The sequence below is a fragment of the Bombus flavifrons genome, chromosome 2 (assembly GCF_040668555.2).
Source record: "Bombus flavifrons isolate JBK064 chromosome 2, iyBomFlav1_principal, whole genome shotgun sequence".
Lineage (NCBI taxonomy): Eukaryota > Metazoa > Arthropoda > Insecta > Hymenoptera > Apidae > Bombus > Bombus flavifrons.
The window spans coordinates 13,670,001-13,688,481 of record NC_138443.1 but is presented as its reverse complement, the minus strand read 5'-3'; the positions used below and the strand labels follow the sequence as shown (position 1 = coordinate 13,688,481).

Sequence of the window (18,481 nt, the reverse complement as noted above, 5' to 3'; positions counted from 1 at the left end):
ATTAATCAAACTCGAGCAGCGGATACGAGATGCACGCGCTTCCCTTTTGCTAGAAGAGAGAGCACGCGCTTTTTTTCTATCAGATTAATGGGAGTCAGCGATTTAAATTAAGCCAGAAAAGCTAATACCATTAGTGAAAATTGAACTGTGATAGCCGATGTCCATGTAATGGCAATATCATTGCTAATCGTATATTTAGCCGCCGCTAACTGTTTATAGCTAGAGATTCTTTTCATTTACTTACTTTTAATAGGAAAGTTAATTTCACGATTTTTTATATGTCCATCGCAGAAAGGCGTTCCACTTTCTCCTACCTAATCGTTTTTTATTCTTTTAAATTATTCTCTAACGGGTGTGCAACATCTATCACGAGTCTCCAACGACATTTTCAAACGATCGACCCCACTGAGTCGTATCAACGCAACGTTACCAATAATTTCAGTCTCGATCAACCGAGTGTCGATCACGCGTTCACCAGCAGCGAACTCCGCTCTAAACGACTTTTTCCAGAAAAGCATCGCTGCCATTCTTGCAGCGTAGAAAGACAGGCGGGCGCGATCTCGTTCGAGTTCTCCGGCTTTCGTTCTTCACGTGGGTAGCCGGATATAAATTATTCTTCGGCTCGGCGTTGCGGTGCATTTAATTGTGACAACGAGATTGATCGCTGCCGCGACTGCTCGCTCCGTACGCGCCATTAATATCGCGGGACACGATTTACGCGGCGGGATAATAATAATCGAGAAACAAAAGTGCGCGGCGCATTGAATACACCCCGGTGCCACGGTGTGGCATTATTAAGTATTATATTTAAATCATTTGTTGCAGGCGCATCGCCGCTAACGAGGGGCCACGACAGCGGCCTAACGAGCCACGCACGCCCACGCGGTTTCATCGTTTCAGGGGAAGCGTTGCGTCGCGTCGTTTCGATCTTGACAAATGACTCGAACGCCCCCTTAGACCGACGATCGAGGCCTTCGCTTCCGCGAACTCGTCTCTCCACCGTGTCCACCGTTTTGTCACAAAATTGTAAATTGAATATCGATCGACAGCAGCTCTCTGTGCCATGTCGTCGCCCATTAAATCGAACCCCCTGGTTCCGAGACTCGGAAATGAGTTCCGTGGTCGAGCGACGAGGGCGACGCGCCAATCGAACCATATAGGTAGCAACTCGAAGCTACTTTCTACGCGTCAAAGTTACGCGGCGAGACGTACGTACACTTTTGAAACTGGCAATTCGACGATGAGAAGAACTTTCGCGCAATTGTCAACTTCGTAGTAAGAAACATAACCGCGCAATTAGACCTACGATCGCGCTTCTCTACACGAATGCCAAAGTCATTTCTACGGCAGCTATGGTCGCACCGTAAATAGAGAAATTCCGTCGGCGAAGCGTTTCTCAGAAAGCCATATCTTGCTTTCCTGAAACGCAAGCGTCACGCTGCTCGCGGTACGCGGTGGCATGAAAACGACGATAGCCTCGCCATGCGCATTTTGCAAAAATAGCCGGCAATCAATCAGCCGATAATTTCAACGCAGGTGACAGCGTTGCCCGATGGGAATTTTAATAACGACATCGTAACGAGACTCGCTCCCTTCTTCTTCTTGGCCGTCATGGACAGCCTATTATCGATCACAGGATCGCGCTCAATGCAACGTTTCAATCTATCCGTTCGCGGTTCCTCTTCGACAACTTAATTTCCCGTTCGACTGTGCGCAACCTGCGCGACATCCATGTTCATCGCGTCTGCGCGCATATTTTATTTTTAAAGCTTCCTGCGCGGGGAGAATATTCAAAGAGGTGGCGAAGACCGTGTTGCATGTTACTTACGGCTGATTAAGCGTAAAACGAGGGATTCGTATCGTGCTTGCATCCGAATTTCTTCCATGTCACCTGCTTGCGCGTACAAAGATGTCCTCGTGAAATTAGTAATTCCGAATTACGCGTCGCCTGAGAAAATTGCATGTCGATGCTCGTGGCGATTACTGGCCCGTTTACGCCAGCGATTTTCATGATACCGCGAGTCATGCAGCTTGGTTATTCTACCGTGGTGTGTTTCACGTGTAAAAGATGCATCGAGGTCGGGGTACGTTTAAAATGTATAGTGGTACGGTAGAACGACTGTAAGTTGATTTCTTCTCGATTAAAATTCGCAAGGCGGAACGTTCTTTGTGTCGATAAATATTAACTTTTCCTCTTTTTTAATCAATGGTATAATTATAGCAATTTTGGAGGCAAAGGTTGATCACTGAATGTCGAGCTTTTTAAATGTTCGTGTACGAATATTGAGAAACGTGGAGGGAATCGTGTGGTTCGTCTTACCGTGCATATCGTCGGTGTTTGTCCGTGAATTTTGCTGCTATCGAGAAAGTCAGGAGCCTTGGGAGCCTCCGATTGCGAGTGGGTCCTGGAGTACAAAGGCGACGAAGTAGGAACACTGCTGGCGTTTGATACGTGACTGGTGGGTAGTGATGTACCGAGAGGGAAATCTGGCCGATAAAACCACGTTGGCCACTGCAACATTAATTCCACTTATTAATACGTAATACAATTATTTACATTGCTCAGCTGTATTCTAAAGAACATCGTAATCAGACTCTGGAAAATTATATTTAGACTCGTGTTAGCGTTGTTGGAATATCAAATCTCGAATATCAAAGCACATCCTGATAAAGCACGAGTCACAAACAGTGTCACCATTCAGATCCCAAAGTCGTAAACAGTGATTAAACCTCCTCGTAAGTTTCCGTAACATTAACATCGCTGTGACAAAAAATACTGATTTATTTCGAAAAACCGACAACCTATCGGCCGACCACTCGAAGGCCTATAATTACAGCCGAAAGTTGAAAGAATAAAAGAAAGAAAAACGAAGCTTGTGAGAAAAAAGGGCATAATTCAGACAACCATCCTTGTCGTTTTACGTGACAATTTATCGCGAAGATAAGAATGAAAACTACGTAGAAAGATCGTAGACTTTATCGAACTCTTTCAGACGATCGACGAATCTTTCAAACTGGCTTTTCCACAGTGTTAGCCCGTTTGTCTGTCATCGAACAGATTGCTCGGGCAAAAAACGCGCGGGCGTCGCGCGTGTTCGGCGAGATAAAGCTCTTGCCCGTGGAACGAAGAGCAGGCATTAGTGTCACCGACTGAATATGAACCTCCCCAAGATAGATGACACATGCCCCTGACCCTGTAAGAAGCGCACTCGCTTCGAGGTCACCGGTATGCGTGTGGTCCATTGTAAGTGTTCTTATAAAGGAGCCCGGGATGAGGTGGAAGGCGGAGGATGAAAAGAAGCCACGGTGTTCCGTTCACCGTAGTACGTAAAGACCTTTTGATCGTCCTGCCGCGGACGACACGAATTCCACGCGATTATTCCCATTGACGCACCTCGACAAAATGGCCGCGTAGCGCGATCAGAACGAGATACAACGTCGCGCCAAGTGGTCGTCTTTTGTCGAGGGTTGCCTTGATCGAAGTCGTTTTTTACGTTTTTCAAGTGGTAGAGTATCAAAAGGGGAATCGAGGAATCTTCTTATCAATTTTTGGATAATCAGAGTCCTTGTAGTCTTCAGAGGATTTAGAAGGAAGAGACGAATTGAAACATTAATTTGCATAATTTTGTGCTGTTCGCTCCATATTCTGTATTAATATCTTTTATTATTCATTTCTTCTCAACCATTCATCGGCAGAAAATTGCAAAGTGTTACGAACTAAATTCAATCTGAAATTCACCGATACGAAGAAACGATCGATTTCCAAAACCGCCATCCGAGTATTAAGAAAATCCATTTATCATATTTTTGCCGCGCAGAATCAACTACGCCGTATTTAACACTATGATCATTCTTATACGTCACGCACGGTAAAACATGGAGAAACAATTAAAATAACTCAACGTCGCAGAACGCAACGTCAACGTCGCTCCAAGAACTCGACCGTGCGTCTCGTTGATGCAGCGGAGTTGATCCGTCGTTACTAGAAATCCGCGCGAACCACGAGGATCTTACGTCACGTAGTGCGGTAATATCGCGTGTTTCGGTTATTTTGGAGCACGAGGATAGCGGTGGTGGACCCGATTGGTCACGACACGCCGGAAAGTCGGCAACTCGGCCGAGCTGAGAGGAAGGAGGCGGATGGACCGTTTCGTGGTGGTCTGGCGAATGTCTCTTGTCGCTGGCTCGCGGGAGTTAACGGCAAAACCGAAATAACAAACTCCTAAAGTTAGTGAGTTAACGCTACTTCGTCCGAGGTTCCGAAGCTTCTGTTATTTTCTGTTTATCACGGCCATTCTGTGCGCCGCGCGAATCGTTTACCGTAGACGCGGCTCGTAACGGAAATCGTTCGACCGACCTTGCTGCAAACGGATCGCGGCGGAGCCTACTGCATCGACAATTGTATCTCTTCCTCCGTTGTTTCGCGTAGCTTCGATCGTGAAACGAGATGAAGAAAATCTAAATTACAATTATCTGTGAATGTTACACGCGACAATAGCCATCTCGAACGTCGTCAGTGCACCGCCCTACGTATCTATCGGTTAAATTTATACGACGCAATAAATGCGTCATTAAATCCTACCACCCTAAATCTAATTTTAAGCCAGCGTGCCAACAATGACATCATAATACAACAGTTTTTTTTTTATTAACCATCAACCATCCTCGACTGCCGATGCTCGGTTCTACGAGCGTCTTTAACAGGCCGTTAGCGGGACCGACATAAAGACAGATACTTGCATCGTCGATACTCGTGTCTGCCACGTGTAATATCGACGGCCTATTTTCGTGCGAGTTAGGGGAAGCGTGGCGCGGAATTTTTCAGATTCCAGAACCGCGAGTCAGCATCGGCAGCCGTAACCAAAGTAGACGCATCGCGTGGATCTTATCGAGCCCTGGAAAAATATTTACCTTCCGATTAATCAGCGTCCCCTCTGCGACGCTGTTACGACAGCGCCGCGATCATAATCGTGATCTACGTACCGCTCGTGTCCCGAAAATAGTGCATCGCGACGTAATTCTTTCGGAACCCGCGAATAACTTCTCCTTAAGTCGTCGCCGAACGGTATAGATTCTCGCACGAACGATCGTCGAATAAGAACATTCGTCGATGGTATTAAGAGCGGAACACACAGCTGAGGCCGATTTAAAAAACGGAAAATTAATGGATCAAATTGTTCGATGATTTATCCATCGCTCGACCAGCAATTTGACCCGAGGAGCCCCTCGCTTCCTGCACGATCAATATTCGTCGCTTAAGAACCATTAAACGGGCCCACGGCATAATTACACGGCAGGACAGATTGCACGTTGCGAGCGAATGGTTATCGATCGCGATCGGCCAAATTGATTCGTGCGGCCGAATGGATATCATTTCGATCGGGGAAACGGGAACGTCGATGTTGGTTCGATGGCTACGAGGAAGTAATCGTCGATTTGATGCGTTGTTTTGTTCCAACGATTCCAATAAAGTTAATTAAACGTCGATACGACCTCGCGAGTGAACCGCTTGATTTTCAAATTTTACGACTCTTTTTGTATCGATTAAAGAGGACCAGAGTAAAAGGCAAATGAATTTTTTTATGCTTGAAACGTGGGTCGTTAAAACACCAATGTTCAACCCGTGTTTCGATGTTCGAATAGAAATCTCAGCACGCGTCGACCAACCGCCACGTAGCGACATTTTTATTACCTCTGATTCGAATCTACAAAAAAGTTGTCCATCTGACAGAAGATGGAGGAAGGAATTCGCTCGTTGGACTCAATTTCACAGGATATCAAGCCCACCGCACGCGTTCTCGCGTCTTTCCACTTCTATCCGTGACAAAAAAGTAAAAACGTATCGGATCGCGACACGTCGCTCGCAACGCGAAGCGTGCGCCTCCGTTCTCTCTCTAATCGTCGCCGATTCCTCGTACCTGGACAAAGAAACGCGTGCCATTGAAGAAAAAGGCTGGATTCCGTTGCCTCGTTACATCTCCTCCTTTCTCGCCGAACATTTGCTTTTTCGCGTTACCCGACAGTCTCCCGGATCTTCCAATGTAAACCGAATTCTTCGGTCTTCCAACGATTTCTCTAATCTTCGCGCGTAATCGAGGTTATCAAGTGGAAACGAGGTGATTTGGAGAATGTCTCGCGGTAATTTGGAAGAAATTAAAAGATATTACTCGAAAGAGGTTTGAAACGATTTTTGACGATGCGAGTTGATCGTGGCATCGTTATTACGATGACTAGACGAGCGGGATTGATGACAATAACGATATTTCATAGAATAGCGTGATTCAGACGTAGCAGCTGGTGGACGCGTTGCCACGAAAATTTCCAACCGCGGTCGCACCGCGTAATGACAAAGTAAGGATGGCCCAGCGAGATAAACGCGAGCCAAACTACTTCATCAACGAACGACCTCGAAACAAGCAGACTGCATGCGTGCGTAGTTGCGTCGTACAGCGATGGGAATAAAACACTTGAAACGAACTACTATAGCCAAAGCAAATGATAGGTTGCTGAAATATTTTACGTACGTCTGAAAACATCGAAATCGTTTCGAATCTCGCGATGGATCGCATCTGCGACTGTCGTAAGACGAATATCGTAAAACCATACGCAACGAGAGACTGCGAAGATTCAGAATTACGATTCAGATAAATTACTGGAAGCGATGGAAACGACTTTTCGTGATTTGGAAGACGCATGATCGATAACTTAAAGGCGCGCGATAATTGATTTTTCGCGGAAACTTTCAAGTATGTACTATGTCCATCGGTCGAGTCTACACACAGTATGCGTGCACGTAATAAAGTATTGCTTACAGCAGAGGTTGCACGCTTAATCACCGACGTCGTTAAAACCATACTCCGCAGATGGTTAAATAAGAAGTTTATGCTTATCTGAAATTCCAATAAAGCGATCCTCGGTTTTTGTATCAAAACACGTACACAAATGTCCTTCGTAACATCTATAGACGTTATTGCTTTTTATCTTTATTGCTTTCAACGTTTCTGTAGCCTCATCCTCAGTACTCTTTTCATATGTAACGCGCTGTTTAACACGACTGTTGGGAAATTAAAAATAGCCATCGTACAACGAAACAACGATTCGACTTGTTTGACTTGACTTGTCCTTTCGTCGAAAGAATTTCCAGCCACAGGGTCGCCACGATTCAATCCTCCGCGATTCTGTTCAACTCGAACGTCACGACGCGACGGCACGACGAAGCAGTCACGTTGATCACACGTTGCGTCCCAACCACCTCGAAGACAGCCCACGAAGCAGAGAGCCAACGTAAGTGAAAATTACAGCCTTTCCTCCCTTTTCTTCCAGCCAACCGAGAACACCGACGTTCCACTCCATCCCGGCGTCTTGCGCCGAGGACAGCGCCGACTAATTGCGAGCTTTATCGAACATTACGCGCCCACAACGTTGCAATCTTGCGACAGCCGACAATTTCGATGGGACACGCTACCATTGGCATAACTTCAGACGGGACGAATACGTTTAAAGGCGGGATCTATGCATTGGCTGGTTCATCCTCGACCTCTGGCGAGACACGGCGAAGCGAACGCCGAAACACTCGACCGATCTCGTAGCTCGATAATGTCGCGTACACCGTGTTCCACGAGGATATTTCCCCTGTCGTGCGTCGATCATACGCGAGATATCGTGCATACCGCGGTCTTTTTCGCTTTTGTAAGTCATTTTGACCAGTCACTTGACAGACTCTTATACGAGTTGAAGGACGCAGTCCCGATCGCTAGGATAAACGTGACACTTTGGAATCCTTGCGGAGGTCTGGAACTGTTTTAAATCGAATAGCGTAAAATAGCGGCGAGTTTACGAACGATGTTTAAGCGACGAAATTATACGAAAAATGTAACATTCGTGGCAGACGAAGGATCCAAATTCGACCATTAGTTTATCTACCTTTACGCCTTGGAAGCCACGAAAGGGATTACAAAGGCAATGAGCGTACGAACGAAATAAGCGTATAAAAGGGACATTGAGCGTGTCATCCTTGTAGCTGATCGCCGACCCATGGATATCTTGGAGATCTGGAAGCGGTGACTCCGACAGCTGTGATAATTAGCCCCAGAGCCGTGTACGGCATGCAACGAGTAGAAAACCGTGCGAGGTACACGTAAGTACGTCGACGATCATCGTACCGTTCCATCATCGGCGTCATTAATACATTGCTGGTGACGGGCAGCGTTAATCTTCCCTGCCACGAAAAACAATCGACGGGCTGGTGAAACTCTCCATGTATCTTCGCGTTCTGATGCGTTCGAGACGATCGTTGCCCCGTCTATTTTCAAACATTCCTCTTCCTTATCTGCACGTTACACTTCGTAGCGCTTTGCGAGCAACCAACAAAATTTGATAATACGGAAATTGAACGACTCCGATAAAAAAAAAACAATTCATTGGGCAAAGAAAGGTACGTGCAAATACTCTTCACAGCCACCGTCGTGTTTCACCCTAAGCGCAGTAGTCGAAAAATGAGTACTCGAAGTCATCAGCGGCTTGCACGAAAAGGAAAATAAAAAGCTGACGACTAATGAAACCGCCGGCCATGAGCCAACCGTCTTCTGCCAACGAAGGTTAAACGCGAGTAACAAGCATGAAATTCACGGGACAAAAGGAGACTCGGCGTTCGGTTGACGCGCACGCAACGGTGCGAAGCAGCGCAGTGACACGCAGCGATCGCGCGAGCTATACGGTTTTCAATCGAGCCGGGCTAAACGGCCAGTTAAGCGAGTTTATCTGATGGAGAGCGGCGTGTCGCGGCGTCACACTTCCGCGCGCGCCGTAACGCGACGTCCACGCTCGCGCGGAGCGAAACGCGCGACACGTTACGCGCCGCCCACCTCCGTGCCCCGTAATTACTGGCGACAAAACGACCAAGCCACTGCCATGACGAGACGACACAACGGGACGAGCTTGACACGCACCGCGGCCACGAATTAATTCTTGGCGTATGCCGGCGCAGATTATCTTCATCGACCGAGATTCTTTTTCGCTCGCGTGCCGCTAGCTGAATTGTTTTCGATGTCTGACGAGATGGCAGAGGGCGGTAATTGAGGTTGTTGCGAAGATGGACAGGGGATATGTTTATGTTGGGTTGCGTTAACGTGTTGAAATTACTCATTGTTAAAGCAAGATTTATCGCGAACACGAAACAAATTAGACTAATTGGAACGATTTAAAAGTGAATAACTAGCAGCGTGCAGACAGTAGTAAGATTCAAAAGAAATCAAACTTGACTTGAAATTTTAACAGGTCGTCGTGGATTTTTTTTTACAAACTTTAAAAAATATCTTAAAATCCTACGTACACGTACGAGCTTAAAAATAACTCTTGTTATAAATACAGCCTGTTCAACGTTGTATGTATTCGACTGGAAAAAACCAGAGACGACGAAGACACGGTCGACGACAAGTTTATCCCCTCGCTGGCTGTTCCTCGCCGCTCATCGATTCTCCATTCGCGGAATGGACGTAGCGCGAACGAACGGCAATGCAAATTATCCATTGGAGAAAACGCAATAATAATTCAAGACGTATCCACGATGGTAAATCGCCACGGACTAACGCGGAGAAAGAAGGAGAGACAGAGAGATTGACGTTTCCCGACGTGAAACGTAATTATTATCTTCGGCAAGGTACGCATGGGAAAATTCTAGCGCCAGCGCCAACGCTCGGCTTCGCCTCGTCACCTGCGATCAATCGACTGGATGTGAGTCATACATAGCAAGTCGACTCTGATCACTTTGTATTGCTCTTTCTCGGACGCGAGCCGTGTTCCGTCTCGAGGAAAACAAGAATTTTCCCCGGAGAGCAAATGGCACTTGGTGAGTCGCCTCGCGCTTATTGCCTATTAACGCGCTGGTCACTGGATATATTACCGCTATTAAGGCTTGTGAGCATATAAATGACTGTTTATGCGAGAAAGGTACCTACTAATACGCGGCCCTCTCGAAGCTTGCATTACGAACGCACGCTGGTTAGTCCACTTCGCGGTCTTTCCGATAAAAGTCACCTGCGGTGAATTGGACATTTCCGCTTCCGCGAACCTCCGCGGTGCTGCAGGTTCTAACTTCTTGGTAAAAATTTCAAACCGTATAATAGATGATAAGTAGCGTAGAGAATATACGTGTTCGTTTACGTGTATTAACACACTCGTAACTGATGACACGGTGCTGTGTCTTTCCGTGAATTAAAAATGGTAACTGGTTACGTGGTGATATGTCTGAATCTTGGTTGATGCGAGGGAAAAATATAAAGAAGCAGGAATACCCTGTGGTTGAAAAACACTTTCCAAGAGAGAAAAGAGACTCGCGTGCAATACGGTCGACATATTTATTAGACGCATTTCCACGCGAGAGGGGCCGTTCGATAGGCTTTCAGGAGGAGTTCGCAGTTGCTATTACCGCGAGAGCGGTCATTATCCTCCACGAGGACGAGCCACGTCTTCTTCGAACGACTCGTATCGGCGACCTATCGAGCCGCGCCATCGGGTGGCGTACAACATGCTTCGGCTTAAATAAGAAATGCGATAACGCTGTAGTAGGACGAGGAAAATACAGAAGGAAAAGGAAAACCCAATCCGGTCATCGACGATCCTCCCCTCGAGTTCCAACATTCGCATCGTTATTTACCATTTTATTCGTTATCCTTTGATGGACGCGCGAGCGCGAAAGAGAGAGCACACATGGGGTGGTTCGCGGGAATTTTCTCTCTGCCTTTTAGCACGCCACGCGAACGCGGATTAATATTGCAGCTCGCATGAAATACACGGCACGGGTTGCAAAGAGGGTGAGTAGACGCGATGTGAATTAAATAGCGGAATTGTATTAATGCTTCGCTGTTTACGGCCGCTTTAACAGGGATGGGGCGCAACGTTTGATACACGGCGGAACTATTGCTTCCTCCCTTTTAACGAGCTTTCTTTCCCTTTTTTTCCAACCTTTCGAAGACGTGATATTTTAAATAACAACGTAAGAATGATCGATCATCCGCTGCTTACGTCATACGTTAAAAATTTTGCAATTTAAATTAGACAATCCTTCGAGAAAGAAAATACGCAACATCCTTTGTATCCTTTGTAAAATTTTCATTGCGTAATTCAAAGAGAACGACATTTCCTAAAAAGTCAAGGAGGAACTGAATGCAGTAGACCTTCTAGGAAACTGAAACGTTGAACTCCATCGTTACGTCCGTGATACAGGCTGTAACGTTATTCTCGCAACAACGTTCCCCGAACATCAGAAAATTTCATTAGCAGAAATTTTTCTCCGTTCATGATATTAGTTGTTTACTACCAAACTAGCGTTTATTTGTATCGTAACAATTGTTGTGATTTTTAAAAATGCTTCCTACCCTCTTTTTTGACTAACCGAATATCGACGTCTGAATCGTTTCGAATCCCCCGAGGAAATAAGAAAAAATCCACAGAAGAATATCAAAGGAAGGACACTGGAGATTCAGAAACTTTACGAGCTGACCAAAGACGACATAAGTCAAATTCCATTGACTAATCGATTATAGGACCGAATTGTACGTGGACAATACAATCGAGGATCTCGCGAACGCCCCAGGGTGCACGTAGCGACCACACACAACACACATTAATTTTCCTATTACGGGCATTGTGGTAGACGTGCGGGCATTGTAACCACGACATGTTCGCCCACGGTCGGTCGTTGTCGGGCATCGAGCTTCGCGACATCGCTACAACCCCGACGCACGACGCTAACGAGCTGTCGTCGCTGTTATCTCTTCACGAGTCTCCTGATACCGATGCGTACATCCCCTCCGTGCAATCACCGCCCCATGTAACAAACTTTCCACCCATGTGCCGTACCGCGGAGTAACGGATTGGCTAGAGAACGTATCGCGTGTATTTTCTCCTACGGAAAAGTTTCTCGTGTAAATTTGATGAAGCCTCCGCCGAGAATAGGGTTGTTTCTTTCCGCTTCTTCGGTCGTAGCGAAGGTTAGACAGTTACTTGTTAACAGATTCATGGTGAGGACGAATTAACGGTAAAGTTACCGATATTATCCATGTTGCGAATAATTGACAATAAATTAATTGCAGATCGTATTACGCTATTAACGCGATTCTACTTATGCAACAGGAATTCACTTAACACTGGATCTACCACAACAGCCAAATTGACTGGTTTACAATCTTATTTTAAGATTTCTAATTCATGTTATATTTTTCTTCCTCAATGATGTAACTAAAAGGATAATATAATGAATTTTATTTTGTTTTTTATGTATTCAAACTCAAAATAATATCGTATCAAGGCTACTTATACCAACACCAGTCAAAATGACTGGCTCTTGTCAAAGTGTAAGATCTGCAATCTGTTTATCGAACCCCAATTAACCAATTTCCTCGTTTCGTACAACTTGCCACACGTTTGTAAAATTTTTACTGCGTATCATTCAATACGATGATATCAGTTATCAGGAAAATTCCGGATCGATCGCTAGATGATAACAATAGAAACACCACAGCAGTCAAAATAACTAGTTCTGCAATTTTATAAATGTGTCAATCCTCGTTTAGGGATCATAGTCCCAGATGGATTAATAATACCATAAATGTACTACATAACATGGAATTTCTTCTGTAAGAAAGTAATAAATCAATAAATATAAAAATATTCTAATAAAAAAATATTCATTTTGACTGGTTTTCGTAGAAATAGCTTCGTGTTAACTATCGGTAGTTCTAATGTTAATTCCAGGTATCGAATATTTATCACTGAAAAAAACAGCTGTACGATATGTTCTATATTTCATTTGTTCTGGTTCCTTTAAACGAACTTTCACTTTTTACACTCGTATGTTTATGCTACCTTAACGATCGCAAAGGTTTTCCAAGGTGTACCCGTTTATTTTTATAGGAAAACCGTGCAACCTGTTGAGAAGAGGCGAAAAACGCCAGGGACGAACACGAGAATCCCGCCAACGACTATAGATTAGAAACGGGAAACTCGATTAAAGCACCGAACGCGTCCTAATTAACTCCTCAATTACGCGGTTCCCCTCTGATTTCGGTGCAAACAAAGAAGGCGAACCGGTTTCAAGAAGCAGGGTCACCGACAACACGCGCGACGCGTCCTTCACCTCCCTGACCTGGCCCGTATCATCCCCCGGGGCTCTGGGTACACATTATAATTGCGCATATTAAAATGGCGTCACGACTTCACCGCCCATCCATCCATCCAGCCAGTCAGCCATCTTTAATCAATAATGGAGCATCAGGGACCATGACAACAGATACCCTTTCCCGGGGTTTCTGTCTCGTGGACCCTTTTCCACCCCCTTGTGACCGCCCGACCGAATCTGCAAGGGTTGCCTGCCTTTCTCTGGACCGAGTTTCGCTATTCCCCGCATCATGTTACGTCAAATTGCGGTTATTCCCACCGTACCGTCCTCTTTGACCCCTCGATACCCAACGTCTTGCGTTCTGTTAGGGTTTGCTTGGATCGTTTCTTGCAAGATGTAATGGAGTAAAATTAAAGTTCGAAAGAATGCATTTTTAAAAGATATAGTGTACGTGGTTTGCGTATTACAGGCAAAATTGTCCGTTGTTTGATAATCATTTGAAAAACTTTTACCGCTTGAGTATCTCGTATGCTTTCTTTCTTTTCATTCTCTTCTCTTTCTTCCCTATTGGTCTATTTTTTACACACAAGCTTTTAACTACCTAAAAACATCACATAATTGTTTTGAAAAGCATATAGCAGAACGCTGTTTACTGTACAGTCCTATCACGCAACAAGAGACGGAAAACCTAAGCCAGAGCAGTCACGAATATCAGCAAGGTATCGAGCAAACGCGGCAAAACTCATCGGCAAATTGGCACCGTTTTCCAGGAAATCAGGCCGACCAATGTGCTCGACCAATCAGCCGTACGTCCGGTGAATCTTCGACGAGGGATCTATCGGAGGGCTGGAAGACGTAAAGCGACTCGCATTTACGCTTCCGAACGAACGGTCGATCGAAGGAGGCCGTTGTCAAGAGCTTTCCAAGCGTAACGGCGTGCGTGGCACGTGCGAGCCGTACACGCGTTTCCCTGCACGCATTCATCGGCCGGGGGCGTTCACGTGCGTGTCCACGGCAGCGTGCTGCCGCGCGGAAACACCAACGACTGGTCGTGCACCTGTCAACGTGTCGTTACGTGTTCGCCTGCGCTTCTGTTTCGGGCCGTGGACTCGCGTTTGCGAAAACAATAGCGTGCCGATGCACAGGGAGGCACTTGAAGTAATACGCCAGTTTGTAGCTTTGTTTGGCCTTTGAAAGTTTCGTGAATGCTAATGCAACAAAGATCAATCGCGTAAGGGATCGTATGTATTCCACGCTAACTATTTCATAGTGCAATTTAATGGAAATTCCAATTCGAAGCAAACTAATTGGTAGAAACACCTGTGAGTCACTGAATTTTATACCTACTTTCCCTCTTAACTCTATGTCTCGATGAACGAAAGAAATCAATCGCCGCTTAAACTTTCACAAAAGAAACTCCGCCCAGCTTCGCACTGCCGGTACGTACCATACGTGCCTCGTTCAAAAGAACAATTTTAATCCGATGCTGCAACCGGCTCGACGAATTAATTTCCCATCAAGGCTTCTAATTACAGCGAAATCGGCGGAAAGCAAGATAAACGAGTCAATCGAAAAACACGGCGCAGCGGCGCGGCGAGGGACACGAAATTAATAGTATCCATGCTCGAGAACAAGACCGGACTGCGAGATTATCGGCCGGCCAGTTTAGGCGCGGGGGTTACAACGTCACACGCAACGCCGCGATCATTCCACGTAATAATTATGTACCGTTCTCGATATAAGCCGCGGCCTAGCCGGACCTTAACCCGCCAAAGCGTATCATGCAACATTATTAATGGAATTTATTGCCGCGCAAAAGGCAGTCAGGCGAACGGAAATTTTAATCTAGCCGCGTTAACGAGTCAAAAGGACGAGCCAAGTAAGTGCCATATTAATCACGATTACTAGATTTTAAATATTGAAACTACTATGCGTCATGTTGCCTTCGTCACTGTTAGATGCGCTATTAACACGTAAAGAGATTAGTTTCTTTCTTTTATATAATTCTATAGTTTTCTATAATAACCACTATTTTATATACATATATCTAATTATACTCTTTTTCGTTTGCCTATGATAACTGATTAAAATATTCACATTCAAATATAACGTTCGATTTGTAAATTATAGAATAAAGTAGCAAATTATATTTTTTATTTCTTTTTTTTTAAGATTAATAACATTATGAAAGCTTAATAATATTAGTAAATAAGCTGTGAATAAAAAAAAAATATAAAAAGGAAAAAAAGATAAATTGCCGAAACCCGGGATTGAACCGGGGACATTTAGATCTTCAGTCTAACGCTCTCCCAACTGAGCTATTTCGGCTTGATGGGTTACGTTCGTAATAGAGTTTAAATACACAATATGTACAAAGAATACCAAATAAAAAGATTGAAATCAACTTTAATACACAAACGGAAGATTTACTTTTACACATGCAATCTGATACAAACTAGCAATGAATTATACCGCTTGATTGCATGCATGAAAAATTATTATCGAACAGGCGGGAAAGATAAGTAAGAAATACTATTAAACAAAAATAACAGATAACGATAGAAGGAGAAGAGGAGAAGATGAATGCCTGATAGCATAACGTCAGGGTCAGAACGGTCACGATTATTAGAAAATGCCGGGCGTAATTTACCAGAATTTATCACTAGAATTCCTCTTGCCGGGTATCGGAAAAATTAGACGATATCATCGCAAACGAGTAATCTTACATTGGAAAAATCGATAATGATTTCCATACGCTTCTTAAACCGTCCAGAAATTTGTCCGTCTGGCGATAGATGCCTCGAACGTAAGACCATAAAACTCATTAAAACGCATTACCCAGCTCTAATCGCCAGAAATTTAAATTCCAATTCGCTGTTATGTAGCCGCACCACCGATAGACCTTTGCGAACTGGACACCTAGTCCGGTGTCTACGCCGGAATTACCCGGCATTACGTACGCAATTTCCAACGGTTAAAGGACGTGATCGCGGTAATGACGTTCGAGGGAGGCTTGAAAACCTCGGGATCGCGGATGCACGTTAAAAAGGACGGCGTATATCCAGGCGAACGAGTCAATCGAACGGGCCTGCGCTCTCTGTCTTTCCGTGTGTTAGACAGCGAGACAGGTCATACACAGGCGCGCACGCGGCGAGGGATACGAAATTAATAGTGTCTATGCGCGGGAACAAGACGAGAGCGAGGCATTATCGTCCCTCGTTTGGGCATTGGGAGCGTGTAAAGGCATGATGCAGAGCCGAAGCGGCGCGGTCCAGCTCAAAGCGACGATCCACCATTGCCGGACACGCCAGGGGCGCAACAGCTTGATACATCGTTACACGCTGTTCCTTCCATGTGCCCTTCGATCCTCTCTTTCTCTCTCTTGTCTCTCGCCTCTTGCCTTCTTCCTTCGATCTATTTCTCCGTCTCTCCCATTAACTCTATATTTCTCTTTATTTCTTCCCCCTTCTACCTTTCTTTCGCGTACCGTATATACGATCCTCCTCTCCATTTCTTTGTCCCTTTTCTTCCTACCCTCGAGTGTACACCGAGAAGAAGGGCACAATTCTTGGCCCCTCGGCACCCCTCGACACGCAGCATCGACCTAAGCCAAACTCGGCGCCGACGCGCCGCTCTAATACGATCTCACGATCGACGGGGCCACGAGCGCCGTAAAGCTCGGTTTACACCGGGCCGCAGGCAGCCGCCTACGCGATCTACCCGCTCCTTAAATCCTCCGGCTACAGCGCGCCTCCGCGGGGTAGACATTGTCGCGATGAACACCGGCCCCGGGGAGATGAAGTCGTTCCGACCGACTCGCGGAGATCGGAAATTATTATTCCGCCGTGCGAAGAAGCGCCAACCCTCCCGGTGAAACGTTTAAGTCTACTGCTGTACGAGTTCTACACTTCGTACGGTGTGATACTTTTCGTGTTTTAAGATGCGAGTGATAATTTGCAATTGCTTCGTTTCAGGCAGCGCGGCAAATATCAACTAACTTGTTACATTTAATTGCGTACATTTGTTAGTTTTATCAAGCTACAAGTTCGCGATCGGCGTTTCAAACAGCGATCGATAACTAATTGTGTAATTGCAAACGTTATAAACTACGAAGTTATTATCGTTTGGAAATAAGAACAAATTCTCGTGGCTCGCATATACTCACACAGAAAAAGATTAAATATACCTACGCTGTCTACGCTAAAAGTCCAAGTAAATTGCGCAACGACGATCGCTGAAAAACATTATAGTCTGAAAGAGGGTATCGGCGGTATACCTTCCACTTTATCTGGTGAAGGGTTAATCGACGTTCATATACGACGCGAGCACGTTTGACGCCAACAAAGAACCCCTCGCCACGCCGCGCCGGGAAGAATGAACTCCGTAGGGAGAATCCGTCTTCTAAATATAGCAGCCACGGTAGCAGCCAAAGGAATCATGGCAGAAGGTGTACGACTGATGACAGCGACGGATATATCGGAAGCGAACGAATTAAATGTACTAGTTGGACTATCGATCTGCAATTGATATAAATATTCCAATCGACATGAATATCTGATGATGGTACACGCTGTGTATCTCTATACTTACATTACGTAGTCAATTCAAATTAACTTGGCTGCTTTATAAATCATAAGCTTCGAAACTATTAATCTTAATCATACGTTAAATGCATAAATATCTACATTGTTCGAAAGTAAAAAAAAATAAATATAAGTTGAATGAAACATTGAATGAAACAGAAGAATAGTATTGCGCGTAAAACAACTATTGCAGAAATATTTCTTGCAGAATATAAAATCCAGTTGGCTTGCAAACAGTCTTTTGGAAAAATAAAAAAGGAAACGAATAATGGTCGGGCAGCGGATGAAAAATCTTGGCACAAATAATAACAGGCGTTTAGCCAGGAAACAAGCGTCGATATCCACACATCAGGTTCCACGAAAGGGCGCGGAAAAAATATTGGCGCGTTAAATCGAGCACCGCGGGGCGATCCGAGGCGAGGAACCGGCAGAGACACCGCTGTTTCGTGTTTTATGGTGGCATCAATTACTTTAATATTCGAGCTCGTAATATCTGAGAGCGATCGCGCGCGCGTACGCGATCCGCTTCGACCAAGGCTAGGTGTCAGCGATCGTAAAGCGGAATCGCGACCCTAAAGCAGTCGCTTCGTGCCTTTGTAAAGTAATCGGCACGGCCCTGCCACGCTAGTCGGATTATAATAATGTTTACCACGCGACTATGAGTCCGAGAGCGTTTAATGGGCCCATAAAGAATCACTGGGTCGTGTTTGACCAGTCACCATATCTGCTCGTTACGGTGAGAAGTGGACCGTCGTGTCGTGCCATCGAGAATCGAGATCCT

At 45.3% G+C, this 18,481-nt stretch overlaps 1 protein-coding gene and 1 non-coding gene across 3 annotated transcripts in view; both read right to left on the bottom strand.

The window, feature by feature from the left end:
* The window catches only part of LOC138189702 (zinc finger protein basonuclin-1), a 263,062-nt gene that overhangs the window by 233,542 nt on the left and 11,039 nt on the right, over positions 1 to 18,481 (bottom strand). For both annotated transcript variants that reach the window (XM_069131819.1, XM_069131820.1), the window contains exon 2: positions 2,321 to 2,512. In XM_069131819.1, coding sequence (XP_068987920.1) covers positions 2,321 to 2,512 — 192 coding nt within the window. The remainder of the gene's footprint in view (positions 1 to 2,320; positions 2,513 to 18,481) is intronic.
* Positions 15,373 to 15,445, bottom strand: TRNAF-GAA (transfer RNA phenylalanine (anticodon GAA)). The gene has a single exon. It is a non-coding gene; the product is annotated as a tRNA-Phe (tRNA).